Source organism: Thunnus maccoyii, chromosome 9, assembly GCF_910596095.1.
Source record: "Thunnus maccoyii chromosome 9, fThuMac1.1, whole genome shotgun sequence".
Taxonomy (NCBI): Eukaryota; Metazoa; Chordata; class Actinopteri; order Scombriformes; family Scombridae; genus Thunnus; species Thunnus maccoyii.
The window spans coordinates 26,406,905-26,427,782 of NC_056541.1; the positions used below are offsets into that span (position 1 = coordinate 26,406,905).

The 20,878-nt window shown below is 40.1% G+C and overlaps 2 protein-coding genes and 1 long non-coding RNA gene across 12 annotated transcripts in view; 1 reads left to right on the top strand and 2 right to left on the bottom strand.

Moving 5' to 3' along the window:
• Positions 1-285: 285 nt before the first annotated feature.
• LOC121904580 lies at positions 286-7,443 on the bottom strand. Of its 2 annotated transcripts, none has more exons than XR_006098255.1 (4): positions 7,263-7,443; positions 5,550-5,622; positions 5,021-5,212; positions 286-2,121 (listed from the first exon to the last, which is right to left on the bottom strand). It is a non-coding gene; the product is annotated as an uncharacterized LOC121904580 (long non-coding RNA). The 2 variants fall into 2 exon arrangements; XR_006098256.1 differs by having other exon boundaries at positions 5,017-5,212.
• Positions 6,027-17,753, top strand: piwil1 (piwi-like RNA-mediated gene silencing 1). The gene is made up of 21 exons (XM_042422396.1): positions 6,027-6,218; positions 6,853-6,946; positions 9,860-9,956; positions 10,312-10,440; positions 10,556-10,770; positions 10,855-10,976; positions 11,061-11,141; positions 11,897-12,094; positions 12,244-12,352; positions 12,485-12,611; positions 12,884-13,001; positions 13,415-13,529; positions 13,628-13,815; positions 14,217-14,289; positions 14,487-14,687; positions 15,386-15,489; positions 15,689-15,759; positions 15,879-16,032; positions 16,290-16,415; positions 16,493-16,640; positions 16,905-17,753. The coding sequence occupies exons 2-21, from the start codon at positions 6,878-6,880 to the stop codon at positions 17,019-17,021; spliced, it is 2,562 nt and encodes an 853-aa protein (XP_042278330.1). The 5' UTR covers positions 6,027-6,218; positions 6,853-6,877; the 3' UTR covers positions 17,022-17,753.
• Positions 17,754-19,930: 2,177 nt separating this feature from the next.
• rimbp2b (RIMS binding protein 2b) overlaps positions 19,931-20,878 on the bottom strand; it is a 79,961-nt gene continuing 79,013 nt past the window's right edge. For all 9 annotated transcript variants that reach the window (XM_042422394.1, XM_042422390.1, XM_042422393.1 and 6 more), the window contains one exon: positions 19,931-20,206. In XM_042422394.1, the coding sequence (XP_042278328.1) occupies positions 20,009-20,206 (198 nt within the window). In that variant the 3' untranslated portion in view covers positions 19,931-20,008. The remainder of the gene's footprint in view (positions 20,207-20,878) is intronic.

The following is a 20,878-nucleotide window of genomic DNA, read 5'->3' on the forward strand; positions in this document are numbered from 1 at the left end:
ACTCCATTTCAAATACATATGCTACACACACACACACACACACACACTTGTACAGCAGGAGGAGTGGTTGGCATGTTTGTGGGAGCTGTGTAACAGTACCGATCCTGCTGTGCTGTTTGGGTGGGGCCTCTTGGCACTGCAACTATCTTACAATTCTTGAATGGAGGATCATGGAATCATTTTAAAAAATTTATACGCAACATGTGGGAACATGTTGGAACATGTGGGAGCATGCAACATGTTGTTTTTATTAAACCATTAATTGGTTTGTTGTGGTTCATGACACATTCAACATACATGCAGGCCTACTATTGAACTGGCAATTGAAAGAGAGATAGGCCGCTGTTTACTTGAAAGAAAAACAAACGATGCTTTCGCTGACATCCTGTCTTCTCTCCATCAGCTCTCTTGCTGTCATTTGAAAGCACTAAAACAGCCTGGCAGTGATGCCAAGTAGGTTAATAACATGCAGTGGATTAAGGTTTTAGTATAGCTCTGCGCTGCTGCTTCTGCTGCTGCTGCTATATGAAGAACTAATTTACCAGAGAATAAAATATCCCAACATATTTTCCTAACCTGCATCCCTGTGCTGAACACTGTCAAAATACAGTGACGCATTCATTCCTGCCTACAGTACACAAAGCAAGCGAAAAAGCCTTCGATTGACTTCAGAGGCCCACTATATTACATGAGTTAGTCATGGCTCATACTGAATTAAACATGGGAAGAAGAGTTTCTTTTTATCTACAGCCAAAGTGCTAAATCTGACCACTGCAACCGATACTCGCCCACTTCAAATCCTCCCTTTGATAGTGAAGGCGTAGGAGCTTCAAATGTATCAGTTTGTCCTCATTTTTTAATGGGTTTCAGTCGCAAACACCGGTTGATGTTTGCAGCCGAAAACAAAATTATACAAAAGCACTCTGCTAAGTCGTTTCTGCCGTGTTCCCCGCAGAACAAACATGTCATAGTTACGTTTTGGTTATTCTCTCATATCTGTGTTTATTCTTTGTTTCATGCACAGGTAGATTTAATCAGCCAACAGCAGGGTGACAGTTTCCCTCCAATTCATCTCTGATAGGTGCAATAATAATTACAGTGGACATGAAGAGACAGGCTCGCGTGGTCTCCCACTGTTCTTTGGAGTTGGATGATAGTTAGATAATGCTCTGTTCCGCTCAGAGATGTCACAGACGTGTGTTTTGGTTGTGCGAGACTCATCTTTGCTGGTGTGGAGTTGTGATATATTTGGACAAGCAGGGATGAAAGCCCAGGGTCCTGTGGCTAATGAGATACCGAGGCAGTGGGAATGATGGTTTTAATTACTGCCCAGGATTGGTCTAAAGGGGGCGATTGCTGAAGAGCATGCTGAGTGTCCTAGGTTGGGAGTTCAGCCCGATGCCAGTCATGCTGTGCCTGGCTGCCTTTGATGCTCACTCCCCTCTGCTTTATTCCCACATTGCGCTTATTAGATTCTTTGCTGCTGATGCTTCACTGCACCTTTGTTCAAACCGATGCTTCGGACAAAGAGAGGCATAACCACTGAGATTTCAACTTCAAACCCCCAGAAAGTTTCAGTGATGCAGAAGGCAACTTAATCTTTTTTTTTTTTTGGAAATTAAATCTGCAGCTCTCCCATTGTGTGGTGGCTCACTGGCACAGATGAGATGGATTGTGAGTTTGCTCGGAGGAGACGAGATATAATATTTATTGTTGAAGAGTCAAAAAATGCAGGAAATTAGAGTCCAAGGATTAGTGTTTGACCATGTATGTCAACTAAAAACGAGTGCTAAAAATAGGAATTGCCTCTGAGATGATGAAAGCTGAATTGGGGGGAAGATTCCTTCCTCGCTGTCGTCTCACATTTCAAATCTACAGTAGATTTCAGATGCAGGCTGTGAGTCCTACATCTCCTCGGCTGCTCCCAGCAGGAGGGTGTTGCTACGTGTCTGCTCTCTGTTCTCCTGCAGCCCAGCTGTGGACCAACCCTTGTTGACTTTTCAGAGATCACATGGCATCCTCACTGAGGCTGGCTCCAAGGGGGCTCTGCCTCTGCAGGACTCTGCTACGGTCAGCATGGGCCTCCTCCACTTTCTCCTGCTGCCTTTACCCCCCCCCCTTCTAAAAAAAAAAAGTCAGGTCAGCACTGGCTAATATTCAAATACACCAAACACACAACATTTTAAAAATGCATTTTAAAAATGCTTTCCTTTCTCGCCATGTTGCCATTACTTCCTCTAACTAGGAATCTGGCGCATTATTGACTCACTTTCTACCTTTATCTGTGTCTGTTAAATCAAGTCTTTTTCTACACAGAATTCTTGTATCTGTCCATTTGAATAATATTTAACCACCAAGGCCACCAGCCAAAGAGGGCTTTTGTTATCAAACGAACAGGAAACCGTAGTGGCTAAATAAATGGAGCCTTAATGGAATATGTCCTTGGCACTCATGCTAGCAGGAAGTGTGGATAAAGGGTTGAATCATTTATGAAAAAAGAGTTCTGTGTTTTGAAAGCCATGGTGATGATGCATGGGAATTTGGTTTTATATATAGTAATTGTGGCATAATGTGTGTGTGTGTGTGTGTGTGTGTGTGTGTGTGGTGGTGGTGGTGGTGGGGGGGGGGGGGGGGGGGGGGGGGGGCTTTTGAAAGATTATTTTCATAGCTGTCTGATTTACTAGAGAGTGTAGATGAAAGACATGGAAGAGAAAGAAGGGATTGATCACAAGTGTGATTTAAAGCCTTGACATCACAAGTATATAGTGTTCTCTGTTCCAGGCTTAGCTACCATTTAGGGTCACTGTGACTCTCAAGCTCTAGTCATCTATCTGCACTATGTTACCCCGAGTTTCAGTTTCACCACGAAAGACCTGGAGTCAATAGACCACACCCATTACTGTGAATAGTCATCAGTAAAACAACAAACATACAATCAATACCATAAGCTGAGGCAACATTACTTTACCACAGAGATAATTGAGTTCACAATAAATATTCTGTAACCAGGACTTAAAGGCATACTATACACGATATTCCTAAAAAAAAAAACAATGTATAGATTCATACAAAAATAATAAAGAATGCAAAGAATGCAACACACAAAATACATTGTTTATAAAATTTGAGTACTTTGAGTTTATAAAATATCAAATCATATACAACTAAATATGTTAGTTTTGTATACATATAATAGTTAAAAAATAATAATAACTCAAAATCTGATAAATAACTGTCAGTCTTTTCATGTTTACATTGGAGGTGATGTTGGTGGGTGATGAGACCATCAAAGTTCATTCTTGGAGCTTGGGAACAGAAGCTTGACAAAGACTCAACATCCACTTACTAGTTTTCAGTTGCATCCTGCATCTTCCTTCCCAGATGGAGTTTGCTCAGTTGTCATGGAAATTATTCAGTTTTTATCTGATGCCAAAATTGTTGGCAGCTAATGTCTAATTTTTCTAAATGCACAACATTATTGACTTAAAAAACGAAAAAGTAGCAAAGTGTTATTACCTAAAGTGAGTACATTTACTTTCAATAATGCTTTTATTCTAACCCTTGTCAACAGTCTGGTAGTGGAGGCTATGATGCTTATGATGGATGGTCATATTGACTCTATTTCTTTTTTTCCACAATCATTTTCAGACATTAAATACTGAGTTTAAAATGTAGTTAAATGTCCATCAGAGTTGTAATCCTGCAGAAAAATCTTTGTCTCTGAAGTCTGAAAGTCTGCTGCAATTTAAACTTTTCCCAGTCTTTGGGGTTTTTGTTCTTTACTTTGGCTGAAGTAAATGTAGATATAATAATAATACAGTTTATTAATCATTCATGGCAACTTTTTATATATAATGGTTTGTGGAAGAACACCATCTCTTAGGGTATTTTTCTTTCAGAATCAGAGACTTCTTCCGATGGAGAACCGCTACCGCAAATAAAACTCAGTGATTCTGACACCAGCTGTGCTTCATTGCTAACAAAGCCAGTAACTATTGTGGCATTTTCTGTCTTCACTGTAAATAGTGCACTAGATGGTTTTAGAGTCAACATACTGTATGCATGGTTTGCTTATTCTGCATGGGTTTAGAAACTCATGGTGCAAGTGTGTGTGTCTGTGTGTGTGTGATGCAGTGCCTGCATCATTTTAAGGGGGAGCACACTGATGCAGAGCAGATTAGGTTCCACGGCAGGCAAAAGAATAATCTAATTTTCCTAACCCGCTTACTGATATCATGGCACGGTAGATCCTTATTATTCAGAATCCCCTCTTGTTCTGGTTTTGCAATCAGCAGTTCAAGCTTAATGGGGCCACTGTGATTTATGTAGAACGAAAGCTTTGATCCTGTTTTCTTTTTATCATTTCAAAACAGGAAGTGATGTGGCATTGCTATGAATATCACGCAGAACACTACTGATACTGTGTATATAATTTTTTTTGATAAAGAAACATGCTCCTGACACAGACAGTGATGATGACACCACTGGTTGTGATGATAATAATGTAAATATGAAGGGTGTGCATTTTTGTAACAGTGCAGTCAGTTTGATACACTAACTGTGTTGCGTGTTTCCTTTCATCAGCTTTGGGCCTTACTACTATATCTCACAGAGCATGATTAGCGTAAGCGTGGAATCCACACCGCTGGGGGCTGCGGGGCAAGCTTGAAGCCTGAAGCGCATTCATCAACGTCCCTGGCAGGGTGCACCTTTCTCAGCCTCATACAGCTCAGCTTGCAGCCCTTTCCCTGGCCATGTTTCCTTCTTTCTCTTTCATTTCACTCTTTTTCAGTGGCCTTTGTTGTTTTTTAAGAGATAGCGTGGGTTTTTGTAAAATACGTTTCTTTCTTCTTTTTTTTTATCAAACAGCTTTTACAGCTCTGGACTATTTGAGTCAGGTGCATATTGTTCAACTGTTTGACAATATATATTATGATGTTTTTGAAATGTTAAATTCCATCTGTAACTGTCCAGATGCTCATGTTTGTGTCTTATGGTGTAACTTTCCCTTTTTACCCACAATCAGGAACTGATGACACTGATGTCCCTGCCTCTCTTCATCTCCCCTCAGTCTTCTTCCAGCAGGTAAACAGTGACTGAAGCAGGTCCTCCCAGACTGGTCCCTCAGGTCTGAATCTGTAATCACTCTTAGATCTCAGACATGAAAGACTTGCGTACATCTTCCTCAAAATGCCCTCTGAGGTGCCAAGTTCTGTTTCAAATGGTAGGATGCGGAGAGGATAGGAAAAGTTTGAGAAGAAATAATAGCTTGTGATCAGCTGTGTCTTAAAAAGGATTCTTACGAGAGATTTTTGAATTTGTGAAAGCATCCTTAACTCTTACACTTTTGAATCATTAATTTTTAATCACAGTCATAAGAGACACTTGATAAGAAAGTAAGTAATCAACCACAGACAGAAGGCCTTTGTGGAGCCATTCTTATCACTGTAGACATCAGTATCAAAGGGCAATGAGTAACAGCAGCATTAACCCATATCATTTACATTTCTTAATGAAAAATCATAGTTATTCTTTACTGCTATTCATACCATTGGCCTGTATCCATTTAGGCAATTATTTAGAGGCCTGCAGCCCCCCTTCAGTCTCATTTCCTCAGTATTTCTACAATAGAAGAAAATAAGCATCAATAAATACCGTTTTGAAAATACTTTTTATGTTGTCTTATGCTCACAAATTGAAAGTCATTGCCACCTTTCACTTTACCTCTACATTACTAATTAGAATCAATAGCATGAAGTTCAAATGACATTTTGGGAAATTTTGTCAATTTCAACACAAGCTGATGTCGGTTTTAGTAACCCAGACAGCTCCAGTCTGGATTTACAGGACAGGCTTTGCTGTCATCTAGTGGCCACAATTGATATTGCACAGTTTAAAAATGCACACACAACAATACCTGGTTCAGCAGATCACTGCGCCCAAAAAAGTAGTTCTTAGACTTTTCTAATTACTTTGTTTTTCCACCACCCTTCACTAACATCGTCATTAGTTGAATTCTGAACAACTGCACATGTAGTAGATAATAATGTCTTATGTAAGCCAATGAAGTGTTTGATGACAGTTTTAAAATAATTACAAGCGTAATAATTTTCTCAGTGAAGAGGCCTATATGTAAATTGCCGCATTTTTGTCGTACTTTTCATCGCGGATGCACCTGCGAGAAACTTTTTTCGTCCTGTAGAAAATCTTCTTCAAAAGTGAGTATGCCTGTTAAAATGTAAACATCATATATGGCATTGTCAATTTATTTCAGGATTAATCTTGAATTCTTCAGATTCAAGTAGATGTAATCGAAATAACACCACTTTTCAGCCAGCCAGTTGGGTCGTATCTCGGTTAATTAACGTTAATTAGCTAAACTAACGTTAGCTGGTACTCTACTAATATGAGAACACCGTAACGTGATTTTAGTGTGATAGTTTTATGCATCATTGTGTTATGTCTGGCTAAAGATTTTTTTTAAATTTGGCATCAACTTTTGATGGCATGCTATCATTAATGTTAGCTAACGTTAGCATGTTAGCAGGCGCCATCATGTCTGACGTTAACTTCAGTTACAAGACTTAAAGCTCTCTATTTACGACTTCACAAGTTATTGTGTGAGTGTAACAGGCACCAAGTTATTTTAATAGCTTAAGTCTATGTTGGTAGAAAATTTAACGTCAGACAATCCCATTAAATAAATTGTTGTTTAAATAGTTGTTTTTTGGATTCATATATGTTGTTCTTGGTTTTATTTTTTTCTATCTTTTAAATCCCGTTTGTTAAATTTCATATGTAAGTACATAGCTCCTATCTTTGTATAAATTATAGAATATGCTTTTAAAACAGGTGCACCGTTTGAGTCCGCCTGAAAATGACTGGTCGGGCACGAGCAAGATCACGAGGCAGAGCACGCGGTCAAGAGACTGCAGCACCTGGAGCGGTAAGAGAAGTGTGGTCATTGTCTGTCCACCGTTGCCTGTTTTAATATCCCAAGCAATATTTAATTCAGTAATCCGGTTCGCCATTATTAAAAAGTGGTCGATGAATTAAAAAAAAATTGACATACTTGAACCGCTTGTTGTTTTTCAGGGGATATTTTGGTTTCTCAGGTTTTGTAACATGTCTTTGAGATTTCCTTCACCATCTAATTCTAAAGTGGTGATGTAATTTCGTTTGTGGTGCTCAGCCATCAAAATACATTAAAAAGACAGACTGTGTTCCTGCCATAGACTGTATGAAAATATGGACGTACTTACCGTGACGTCACCCAATGGTTTCTGAAGAGCGGTTTTGAAGCATGGATGTATAAAGATAACTGGATACAGGAACAGCGCCAGGCTTTGAAGCCCATTTGACATAGCGGCTAAACCGTGTAATTACAACGTCATGTGATGCACACTTGCCCAAAAAGACTTTTTCCCATAGACTTACATTGTGAAAGAGACATCTGTAAATCAGCGGATAAATCCGATCATATTTCAAAAGTCTAGAAGAGCCGCATGATTGAATTATTTTATCCCCATTCAAGTTAGCCGGAGGGCTAAACCGGAAGTGGCTGACTCGGCCAGCAAAAGTCACTAGTGCACATGCTCTATGGGCCGCACAATGCGAAGATCCAGATACTTCTCAGACCGGGAAGTCGATTTTTTTTGGCTTCATGCGCCACTGAGCAACTTTCATAAGAATGAACAGGTCCTCGCCTCCGACGCTGTATCCAGTTCTCTTTATACATCCATGTTTTGAAGCTCAAAGTGAGCTGCTCCCACCATCGCCATCTTGGCAGTACAAGACTCTGCCTAACTCCCAGCCAATCAAAAATGGGCAAAGCATTTTAACATGGGGGTCTATGGGGATTGACTTGCTTTTGGAGCCAGCCTCAAGTGGCCATTCAAGGAACGTTTTTGGCACTTCCGCATTGGCTTCATTTTTCAGCCCCGGAGGTTGCTACTTGGTTCCTGCTCCCGAGGGAAGTTGATCTTTCAGTTAACTTCAGTTATTTATTTACTTTTTATTGAAGAAATAGTTCCTATGAAAACTGTTAGGAGAGTTTCTGTATGACTCAGCTTTCTAAAGGTTGAATGACACAATGCCTGTTAACAATTTTTATTGTGAAATCTTACCCCCTAAAGATTTAGTATTCATAAATTCTCATAATGCTTATTGTTGCATGATGCTATCCAGATGTAATATGTATTAGATGAGCTGGCAGTGCCTGCTACTAGCTTTTCTTTGAACATGCAATCCAGCTATCTTAAATAACAGGTTTACGTATTTTTCCAGGTCCATCTTAAAACAGTAGAGACATGCCCATATCTACTTAGACATTGTTATAAGTTTCTACCAAAGTATTTCTTTAGTATATGATTCCTGTCTTTGTGCTTCTGTGGGCAGTATTTTCTTGCTGAGCCACTATGGAGAGATAGTAACACCAAGCAGGAATTTGCTTGTAAAAAAATAGGTATGAAAGATCTCAACTTGTTTTGTTTTGTAAGACTACTGAAGCTTCATATTAGCTTCAGCTGGACTTACGGAGTCATTTGTGCATGATTTGAATGTTACTGCCAGTATGGACTGAAGAAACCATTTCAGTGACCAATAACTCTTTCAATGTACATATGGGCTTGTAAGTATTGCATTAAGACCTGGAGGGAAAAAAAGTGAACCTATCCTTTAATCCATATATGCCATCATTCTGCTCTGAGAAGTAACAGCCGAAATACACCAGGCATGGGGGCTGTGTGACACATCTGCTGCAGCAGAGTGTTTCCATTATAATTAAACCAAGCTGCTACACTGACCACAGAAACATCGTGCTGTTAATCTCTTATTTTTACATAGCTGGTCTTCTCTCTCTCTCTCTCTTTCTCTCTCTCTTTTTAAAGTACAATCTGATTGTACCCGAATGATTAAAATAAATCCCCTATTGTAGCAGAGGTTGTGTGATGCAGCAGTGCAACCTATTAGGTTTTTTTTTTACATTGTACATTAAAATAAATCAATCAAATCAATGTGTAGCCATGATCCTGTAGTTAAAATGATCTAGTTAATTAATTCAGTACCAGTTAATATAGCCTACACTTCCGAACCCTGCACAACTGCATTATCACTTTGCAAAATTCAATATGCACACAGTGAAGCTGATCATCTATGTGGAAAAATACTGGCAATGTAGCCAGCAGGAGGGATGCAAATGTGTTGGGAGTGGGAGAAATCTTCTTTGTATCCTTCGGCGTAATAAAAAGAGGGCAACCGCCTTCCTTCTATTTATAGTGGGAGCTGGTGAACAAAAATGGTGAAAATAACATAAGTAAACTATAAAGTACTCTGTCTTTTGCAGCCTCAAACTTCACAATGCTCAGTCAACTTTTTAAGTAACCTTAATAGGCAATATGTCACGCACATAAGAAAATAAATGTACATTATAAATGTAGACAGGTCTTATTTTTGTAATAGTTTAAGTGACATACTTTAACTTGCCCATTTTTCGAAGTATCCTACAGAAAACACGGCTGACACGCTATGAAGACGGAGTCTGTGCAGCAGGTAAAACAACCCTGCTCCACCCTGCCTGCGTGACGCGTTGCGTTCATGCCTGGTGTATTTTGACTGTAAGGAGGCTTGAGTGACGAAGCATTAGCAGAGACACACACCCCCTTTATCTGCTAGTGATTTGTTGGGGCAAAATGTAAATAGGCAGTTGAGCTCTGTCTGAAGAGTGTCTGGATAAAACATTAAAAATTATTGTTGTGATACAGAAAATGAAATGGGTTACTTAAATTGACTTTCTTTCCATGAAGAGAATAGACTTTTTCCTCCAACCTAAAACTTGATTTCTCTTTTTTTATTCTTGTAGAGCCAGGCTCGAGAGCCAGCACCAGCCCCACCCACAGAGGGAGAGCTGGTTGGTAGAGGGAGGCAGAAAGGGGCTCCAGGACCTTTTTCTGCAGAAGGTACATTCTGACAGTTTTATGTTTGTTCTTAAAGGAAATTGATTTTCTTATGGCAAATGATTGTGGCTATGTCTTGCTTTTGAAAGTCTGTGTGGAAATGCAATTAAATATTTTCTGTACAACAGTACAGTTGACCATTACAAGGACTGCAGTGCAGAGGGATTGGAAATTAAAATTTGGGATTTAAAAAAAAACACAACACTGCACCCTCAACTGTGGGATGATGGGTTGATTTCACATGCCTGTTGTACCTTCTTAATCACTGTCCTATAATATATTGCAATTTCAAATTTGAGTTTTTGCATTGAAATGTAAGCAAAGTGGTTCTGACTGTTAAGTTTTATTGTTACTTTAGCTGTTCTACAGATATCAGCTGGATTCCAACAGGTGAAACTGGGAGAAAGAGGTGGACGTCGTCGGGATTTTCATGATGCAGGGGTTAACACCAGGCAGGCTATGGAGCACGTCAAAGAATCAAAGTCTGGTCTGTCAACATTTTTAAGAATTCATGTATACCAACACATTCAGCCACTGCATATTTCATCATTGATGGAGAGGTTTATAAATGACACTTTGAAATTGTTTCCGCACTTTTTCAGGAACTACTGGTTCTGCCATTCAGTTGTCAGCCAACTTCTTTCGCATCCTGTCCCGTCCTCAGTGGGTTCTGTATCAGTACCATGTGGACTTTAAACCCCCAATGGAGTCTCGCCGCCTGAGATCTGCTCTCCTCTTCCAGCACGAGGAAGCCCTTGGCTCAGCGCGGAGCTTTGATGGAGCTCTGCTGTTTCTGCCTCACAGATTGCACAGCAAGGTACACTTGGTTGGTACATTTTTGAATTTTGTTCTGCAGACATGTTTTCATGTCTTGTGCTGAAATATCTGCCCTTGTGTTTAGGAGACTGTGCTACACAGCGAGACAAGAAACGGAGAGAAGGTTCAGATCACGGTCACCCTGACAAATGAACTGCCACCTACATCACCAGTATGCATCCAGTTTTACAACATCATATTCAGACGGTAAGTTTTCCACTTGTCAGGTGTTAAAACAATAAGTTGTTGTTTGTTTATTTTTGTTTTTTTCTCTCCTCTTCGTTTCTCCAGCATCTTGAGAATTCTCAACATGCAGCAGATTGGACGCAACTACTACAGCCCCAACGATCCACTCAACATCCCACAGCACAGGTATATTGACTCGCCTCACTATTGTTGCCTTTTATAAAGATGAATAACAGCTCTCTCGCGTATGAAGTATATTTTGGGATTTAAAAAATGTTATCTTCCACCAGCGCCCAAAAGAAACCTTGGCTTCTCAAATCGGTAAACTAATGGCAGGGTTTTAAATTGATAAGGAAAAACGACACATTTTCAAGGACACATGCTTCACACTATTCTAAGTGCATACTCTACGTTGGAGTAATTGACTACATAGAATGAACACAGTTGGGTCACTCTCCTTCAACTTGAGCCTTTTTAAAAGTTTCTCCTCAGTCACTTACAGTGTGATTGTTCAAAGCATGCCTTCACAGTAAATCCAAGGCCTTTAAAAATATGATTTTTAAGATTTTATTTTAAAAACTAGGAAGCTGTATGTGCTCTTAAAATAAAACTTTTAATATACTTGCTTAACTCCTACTTCCGTAAATGTATAAAATGTAAGAAAAGCAATATAAAATCTGATGGCTTGCTACCTACCCTCTTAGTAGTAGAAAATGAGATGTTAATCACTGTCCAGTGGGTTTTCTGTTCTTGAAAATAATGATGCTGGTGTTAAAAGGGTAAAGTGATGATTTTAAACCCAGTGAGAAGCTTCAGCAGAGTTGTGGTAGCACAGGTGTGTGAAGCTGTGTTGATGGATGATCTTAAATGATGGAAACCAACTTTTTATCAGATGAGAGATGAAAAACGGGGAGCCTGTCCTTCTAAATATTTTATCCCAGACTGACCATCTGGCCAGGCTACACCACTACCATCTTGCAGTATGAGTCGTCCATCATGCTCTGTACAGACGTGAGCCACAAGGTGCTGCGTAGTGAGACGGTCCTTGACTTTATGGCCAATCTGAGGCACCAGTGTGGAAATCAGCGCTTCCCAGAGATCTGTGCTAAGGAGCTTATTGGACTCATAGTCCTCACTAAGTAAGATCCACATTTCACAGTTTTGAATTAATATGCAGAGGTCTTGAATCAGTATAATGCCTGGCTTGGAAGTGATGCTTTGTCAGCCCAACATACCCTAATTTAATACCTGTGTCTTCTACTCCTCTCTCTGCTTCTCACATTCTCAGGTACAACAACAAAACCTACAGGATTGATGACATTGCATGGGATCACACTCCCAACAACACATTTAAGAGGGGAGACACCGACATCTCCTTCAAGAACTACTACAAGACTGTAGGTGTCATGCACACTAGTACTGGTGTAACTGGGACAATATTTGGTGTAAACATTCTTGCCTCAACAGATGCATACTGACACTCCTGACGCACAAATATAATGAATAACTGTTACGCTTTGTGTTCTCAGCAATACGGCCTGGACATCACTGACGGGAACCAGGTGCTTCTCATCAGCCATGTGAAGAAGCTCGGTCCTGCTGGAGGTCCTCCCCCCGGCCCGGCCATGCTCATCCCAGAGCTGTGCTACCTCACAGGTTACCTGCAGTTTGTGACTCTAAAAGCCACATTTATGTCAACATTCAAAACACGCATTGGTTCACACATAGCATGTTTGTGTTTTAAATGTTATAGGTTATTAACAGGTATTATAACTCGCTGACTGAAAGAATCAAAATGACAGACACTGAAATCCCATGTGTGGTTACTGGTGACTGGTCTGTTTTTTTAAAGTGTTGTCCATGGTAAACTACAACTATACGTTGAAATTCGTCATAAGTTTAAATGACAACTTTGATGTGGTCGACAGGCTTGACCGATAAGATGCGAGCAGACTTCAACATCATGAAGGACTTGAGCACCCACACCAGACTGACCCCAGAGCAGAGGGAGGGACGCCTCAACAGATTTGTCACTAATATACAAAAGTAGGTGACAATCAATGCGTCTCTGACTCGTGTTTTTACCTGCGCACTCCTGACCAAAACATTCAAAAGCATCAGAAATGCTGCAAGCGCTGGTAGCACAGCTGATATCGTGTGGCTTTGAAAATCCTAATTACTTAACCTCCTGTTTAGCAGTTAAAAGGTTTTATGTTAACATTGACGTAACGATTCATTTCATTTTCCTGGTTATTTAAATACAGGTAATGTATGTAAGGGTTAACTGAAATGTCTGCAGCAATCATGAAGGTTTGGGCTCTTAACTGTGACCCTATTTGTACTCATCTCAGCAGCTTGTGTAATTAGTCTGTTTATATGCATAGAAGTTAAAACTGCAGGTTTAACAGGCAGCATAATCCAAGGCTTTGATTTTTAAATCCTGAGAAATTATTTCATAGGAATACTGATGCACAGGCAGAGTTGGACAAGTGGGGACTCAACTTTGATAAGCAACTCCTAAACCTGACTGGCAGAGTCCTCCCAGGGGAGAGGATTTTCCAGGGATCAAGATCGGTATAATACGCTTGTGGTTGCATTTATGTATTTTCACATTAATGTAATTTTATTTATATGATCTTAATTGAGCTATTAACATAATTTGTGTCACCTAGTACGAATACAACCCCTGGCAAGCCGACTGGTCGAAAGAGATGCGCGGGTTGCCTCTGATCAACTCTCCTCCACTGAATAACTGGCTCCTTTTTCACACCCGGCGTAACGGCAACGAAGCCCAGTCCCTCCTGCAAACCCTCAACAAAGTCTCGGGTCCGCTCGGCATCCGCATACAAAGAGCCATGATGTGAGTGCAAGCATCCGAACAATATATCCTACAGTCCAAAAACAGGGTTTCTGTGACACCTTGTGATAAGAGAAAACTATTGCAGTCACACTGATGCCTGAAATTCTTAAATTTTGAGCATTTATCAGCATCATAGAAAATTTGTGAGCATGATGGTTATCACTAAAGTAATATGTGGGTATAGCAGAGTGTAGAACGCAGTTAAATATAACCTTGCAACACTTGGACAGCTTTTAAACGTTATTTAGAATAAAAGGCATTCAAATTTTCATTTTGAATTTGCTCTGGTCAAAGATATTTTTAGGATTTTGTTGACATTATAGTCAGTTAATTGTTTCCAAAGTAAATTAGTTTTATTGATTTTCATGTCATGTAACTATTGTGAGTTGTCTTTTGATCAGGATTGTGTATGACGATCACCAAGAGTCTCTCCTCAGAGCCCTGCAGCACAACGTTGGACCCCAAACACAGATGGTTGGTGACTAAATGTATATTAGATAAACACAGAGGAGCAGGTCACAGTCACAAGATTGACTTTTGTGTTTTTATTTAGTCAGTGCTGTGACATTTGTTGTGGGCCACGCAGCAGATTTACAACAAGAATAATGTAGTCACAAGTAAAATCTAGCAGCATTTAGTTGTATATCGTCATGCTGCTGTTTGTGTGTTAGGTGGTGGTGGTCCTCCCCAGCAACAGGAAGGACAAGTATGACAGCGTTAAGAAGTATCTTTGTGTGGACTGCCCCACTCCCAGCCAGTGTGTGGTGTCCCGCACCCTCAGCCGACCTCAGGCACTCATGACTGTCGCTACCAAGATCGCTCTGCAGATGGCTTGCAAGATGGGAGGAGAGCTGTGGAGCGTGGAAATCCCTGCAAGTCACTCGCACACTAATGAATTTCACATTGAAGTTAAAAGTTGAGGTGTATTATGGGAAAATCGTTCTGGGGTGGAGTAAACTGTCAGATGTTTCAGAGAAGATAAAAGCATGAACCTGTTACTGTGTAATGTTTCACAAATATTTGTCATGATTTTACATTTAAGCAAGACACTAAACAGGATGTCACAAGTCAGTGAATCAGTGTTGGGGTCTGAATCATGTTTATTTGCTAGATACAGGGTTGGTTGCTTGAAGATGGACTTTGAGTACGGCTCAGTTTCTGACAAATAGAATTCAAAAATCCATATGTCCCTAAAGTGGCAAGGAATTCTTTTTAAGCTTCACTTTTTGTTTGTGGAGCTTTATTGTATGTGAACGTATTGTTGATATAAATCATACTGTTTGTCTGTCATAGCTTATAAACCTGGATGTACCCAAAAGGTTCCTACAGAGGCCAGTATGAGTGAATATATTTCAGGAACTTCTTGAATTGAATGTCTGATGCTGAAGTAGGAGAAAGTCATGGGCGGTATCTTTTTTTTTTTTTCCTTTATACCTTATACCTTCACAGAATTTTATCAGGTTGGGATAAAACCAAAAAAAAAGTCTACAAATGGGAAGTGCTGATGAATGTTGTTTGTGACAAAACTGGAAAACACTGTATTGATAACTTTTCACACCTCTGTGTGCAGCTCAAACAGCTGATGATTGTGGGCATCGACTGCTACCATGACACCACCGCTGGAAAGAGGTCCATCGGTGCACTAGTGGCCAGCCTCAACCAGAGCATGAGCAGGTCAGTATGTACAACAGAGGCAGCGACCGTGTGTGATGAAGGGCTGAGTGTTGGCACAATTTCTCTCTACACATCAGTCTACAGTCTGAATGAAGTTGTACTCGACATCTAAACGTCTGCACTATAGAAGTTGTTTAGCACAACCAGCAAGTTGTAAATGTCACTTGTGTGATATTTCAATTTTATTTATTTTCTCAAGGTGGTTCTCAAAGTGTGTGCTGCAGCACAAAGGTCAGGAAATCATGGATGGACTGAAGATGGCCTTGAGTGGCAAGTTTGAGTTTGTTTGTTTTTTTTTAAAGACTTTATTACATTTTTTTTTAACTAAATGTTCTTAGATTGTGTATCAACAATCAGCAAATGTCATAACCTCTGTATTTGTTTTACAGGTGCACTCAAAGACTACCTGAAGTTCAACAACTGCCTTCCTTCACGCATCATTGTGTACAGAGATGGAGTGGGAGACGGCCAGCTGCACAGCGTGGTCAACTATGAGGTTTCTCAGATTATGGACTCCATCAAGTCTATGGGCCATGACTACATGTGAGTTTTTCATGTCCAAACTTTTAACCTCTGAAAGCCTTTTTAAGCTGCTGTATGTAGAAACAGGCAGTTAAATCTCCAACAAGTCACATGTATTTTAACACCTCCATGTCCTTTGATTGGTGAATTGAATGATGAGATAACACATGTCTGATTGGCTCTTGTAGTTGCTGTGTGGCGGAGTCGCCACACCAAAAGAACTGAAAGTGCGAGAGTTACACATTTCCAGTTTTTGATAAGCCTCCCCCTCTGTTCAGGCCTAAACTGAGTGTGGTGGTGGTGAAGAAGCGCATCAGCAGCAGGTTCTTCGCCCACATCAACGGAAAGGTGTCCAACCCTCCACCAGGAACCATCGTCGACTCGGAGGTCACCCGCCCAGAGTGGTACGCTTTGCTCGCTGTTCCTGCATCTTTTTATTTATCGGTTCCAAAGTAAATAACTTGCAACGTTCATTTGCCAGGTACGACTTCTACATCGTGAGCCAGGCTGTCCGCAGTGGAAGCGTCTCCCCGACCCACTACAACGTTGTGTACGACACCAGTGGACTGAAGCCTGATCATATGCAGCGGCTCACCTACAAGCTGTGCCACATGTACTACAACTGGCAGGTAGGCTGTTTGTTTCGTTCTGATCATCATAAGGTTTCTCCACAGGTCTGTTAGTCTGAATATATGTAAATCTTGGAATTGACATCTGGTATTACATGAGGTGTTATTAAATCTGATATTTAAGAATATAGTAATGACTTGAAGTAGCTCTAGCATGTTAAAGGCTTAAATATAGTATTGATGTGTATAAAATTAATAACAATTTGAGTTGTATAAGAACCCTGGACTTACTCTAGTCTATTTTCCTCATTTTTGCATTTTTAGGGGATCATCCGAGTGCCTGCTCCCTGCCAGTATGCCCACAAGTTGGCCTTCCTTGTGGGTCAAAGCATCCACAGGGAGCCCAGTGTGCAACTGGATGACTTCCTCTTCTACCTATGAAGAGAGAGATGAGCAATTTGTTGGGCTCTGACTCTTAAGGCGGGCTTGTAAAGAACTGTATGTATGTAAAACTTTGTTATACAGGTTATCTTCAGTTTAGATTATTGGAAGTTGTTTTGACAATTTCTCAAGTTTTTTTTAAAATTATTCTAGCATCTGGTTGAGTCAGTGAGCCCTGTGTATTAAGTTACGCAGTTTAAGATGTTCTAAATGGTATGTTATACATTTTGAGTCCAATGCAAGGACAAAGCCACATTTTTGAAGTCAAATGCTAGCACATATGCTAACACGATCAGTATGCACACTGTTGGAATAGACTTGAGATTTGTAATGTCAAGTGCGTGAAGATGTTCAGAAGTAATTGATCTGAGAGGAAGTCCACGTTCCTGAAAAGAGCATTACTTCAAAGAATACAAGCACTTATTGTATTGTCACATATATCTTGATTACCAATGTTGATGTTGGGTTTTGCCTTTTTTGAGTAAGAAAACATTTTTTTCATAAGGGAACCTAGAATCTTTGTTTACTTGTTTTTATTATACCAGTGAGCCTCCTGGTGATTTGTAGACGATTTATAGCAGTGGTTGTCCTCTATAGGGGGAGTAATAACTTGCTGATATATTAGGTTTTTGTTAGTAAAAAGGCTCATAAGAATCCAACATCTAGGTCCTAAAACTGTTGTTACTGTGTTGCAAATGATTATATTAAACAATTTCTTTGTGTCGTATCATATTTTCTGGCTTTTTCTTAGTCAATCAGACATGCGAATGTTACAAAATATCAAATTTATTTAGTTTTTTTCTTTTTTAGAAAAGATTGCACATGCACACCCACACAATAATTTGTAACCATCAATATAGGCTGATAATTCTTATCATAAAGCTAGCACACAATTGCAGATTTTTAAACAATATGGTCTTCAAGACACCATGGGAAAAGCTTGCACTGTTTGATTATAAAGTTAAATGTACAAAAAAGGCAGTTTGAAAATCAAGTATAAACATTTAAAAACAATTTTACAAATGGACAAAGTACAAAAAGAGCAACAGTCACTCAAAATGAATAGAAGCAATGTCTGAGGATATGATCTATAAATAGGAAAAGATGTACATCAGTTTACCGCAGGTTAACGTGGCTGTTCAGCCACAAATTGTACAGAAAGTATTACAGAATGTTTTGCATACATTCTTTTTTGGCAGTTTCAGTTTAACTCGTGTGTTGTGTGTAGAAAAAATAGGCTAGATTTTTAAAATACATGAGAATGAAATGAGGGGGGGGGAAACAGAACGGTGTGAGACGATAAAGGTGGACTGTTTCATTTCACGCACAAAGACGGACATCTGCACAATCCTTTTGGGCAGCTTTGAAAATACATTGGCTTTCAATTCATCATACATTCACTACTCTACATTTAAGGTGTAGATATATATTGATATACAGTACTTGTATCCTGCACCAACATAACTCGGGACACTCAACAGGCATCAATGACAGATTGGCTTGAATAAACATTTCAGATTGAGTAGATTTGGGGTTAGTAGGGGGGCAGCGTAGAGGTAGCCTTGTGTCTGATCGTTAACTACTGTGGAAAAAGTCAAACCTTTTAGTCTTCCTGTGAAGCCCAAAAGTGTTGCTTGTGAATCAAATGAGCTAACAGGACTTAATTTACTGATGCTATGTCACACAAATTAATTAGCGTCCATCTGTTTCTCTGTGTAGTACCTTCAACATTGTTTCCTTTGTAGAGTAGTCATCGTTTTGAATCAAATGTGCATCAGTGTGGCAAAAACAGTGAACTCAAATAAAGTGCCTATATTTTCTCAGTCGCCCCAAAAATTGCTATGCAGGGAGGATTTTTACCTTTTTTTTCATAAACTATTTGTTATTTTGGATGATGGACATTGTCACCACAGGAGTCTTGGAGGTTTATATGTAAGCTCTGGTCCTATGTAAAACACGACAGTCACACGATACCCTGCACATCACAAGTCAGGATTAACACCTGCAAACAGATCTTGTTTTTTATGAAGTAACAACAGAAATGAATAGTCGGCATGGGACTGCACGCTCTACTGGACAAAGTACTAACCATTGTGCGATTATAAGGCAAATACATGGAGGTTGGATCTACGAGGCATTTCCATTCAGCTGGACAGAACAGGCTGATTTCACTGCAGAGACCCTGTAGTAAGTACAGTATGTGCTTGTTTTGGAGGTGTTGGACATGTTTGTTTGGGGCGGGGGTAGGGGGGGGGACACTCGCCTCTATCGCAGTTGATGAAATAGGGCAGAAGAATAGCAATTAATTCTGCTGATTTGTCACAGTATTACCGCACAGCACATCAGCCACGCCGGTATTTATTAAAGTACTGCATGCTCCAGGTTCTACACTGAGCCAGTCGCACTCCATGCACTCTCGGGGCGGGGTCAGGAGGGAATGTGCTGAAGTAAAGCATGCAAACCTCATACCATTTATGTGACTGGCTGTTATGAACGAGCTCAAGTTGAGGCCATCCAAGTCTTTTTTTTTTTTCTTTTTTCTTTTCTTTTTTCCCCCCTCGGATTCAAAATGGACTCAAAGGTTTAACTGAGCCCTCAGTGCGTGAATGACATTCTGATTTCTGTATGCAGAGACACTGGTCAGACTCTGAGGCATGATGTGGTGTACTAAGTGCCATCAGACTGACCCTGGGCCCCGTCTCTGTCTACAGCAAAACTCCCATCATCTAGAGACTTGGAGGTAAAGATCCTCAGTACTACATCGGCCGACACCATGAGGTCTCGGGATCATAATATGAAATGTATTATTGAAAATATGTAGTTGATATGATTAAATAAATACAAATATTCTAGTATACAACAGATGTACAAGAATAAAGCATTTGCTAAGCTCACAAATGCCACCTGTCCACTGTATTCTTTTTTTTTTTTTCTTTTTTTTAAACACTACAAGGAAGCGGATGACACTCTCCAAGTATGTCGAGAAATTATTTTACAGCGCCAAGTCTTTGCAAAAGTTTCTTCCCTTTGGAGAGCAGTCCCTTTTTCTTTTTGGAGGAGTACATGTCCAGTGGGGCCCTGATGGGACTGCCGGGCCCCACGGTGGCAGGGCCAGAGCCAGGGATGTGTGGACGCACTGTGGGAGAGGCTGCTCTTCTGGGCGGACCCGATTTTTCCAATGGAACCTAATGGGAGACCCGTAAGGGACAGTTGAGGGTGTTAAAAAGCCAGCCAGCCGCCTGTCACACCTCAGTCACTACTCCCCCTTTTTTTTTTTCTTTCTCTTAAGTCCTTTCTGTCTCAGCAGGGCCACCATAGCTCTGAAGTCTACCTCCCTGGATGTTGTCCTGTGCACTCAGGTAATACATAACCCCCCCCCCCCTCCCCCTCCCCTCTCCCCCTCTGGCAGGTAGAAACAGCGTTTTATATGAAAGCTGCTATGAATAAGCTAACAACACAGAATTTAAGCATGATTCACTCAAACATCAACTAACTTCCACATCAATGTAAGATGACAACATTTCCCAACAATGACTATCAAAGGCAGGGCAGTTCCTCTCACATAAACAGATACATTTGCATTTTGGGGACAAGTGGGACATATTTATATCACATTCACTTTCCTTCCTGTTATATATATATATATATATAGATATTTACTGATACAACTGGGTTACAGAGAAACTACTAGTCACTATTCCTTTTCTGTAATCATGAGCTAAAAGGCTCTTTAAAATTGCACTTTTGGGAAGACAGATGGTTAAAGATTCCATTTATGAGGCTGTATTTCTATATACAGTATGTGTGATTATAATCTATACGCCAGAACATGTAACATATCAAAAATCTTTCTGGTA

Excerpts from the sequence above, each read along its gene's own strand:
- piwil1 (XM_042422396.1), top strand. The coding sequence starts at position 6,878 with ATGACTGGTCGGGCACGAGCAAGATCACGAGGCAGAGCACGCGGTCAA. Across the intron at positions 12,095-12,243 it reads GGACTCATAGTCCTCACTAA|GTACAACAACAAAACCTACA; the intron begins GTAAGATCCACA and ends TCACATTCTCAG. Across the intron at positions 13,530-13,627 it reads TTTTCCAGGGATCAAGATCG|TACGAATACAACCCCTGGCA; the intron begins GTATAATACGCT and ends TGTGTCACCTAG.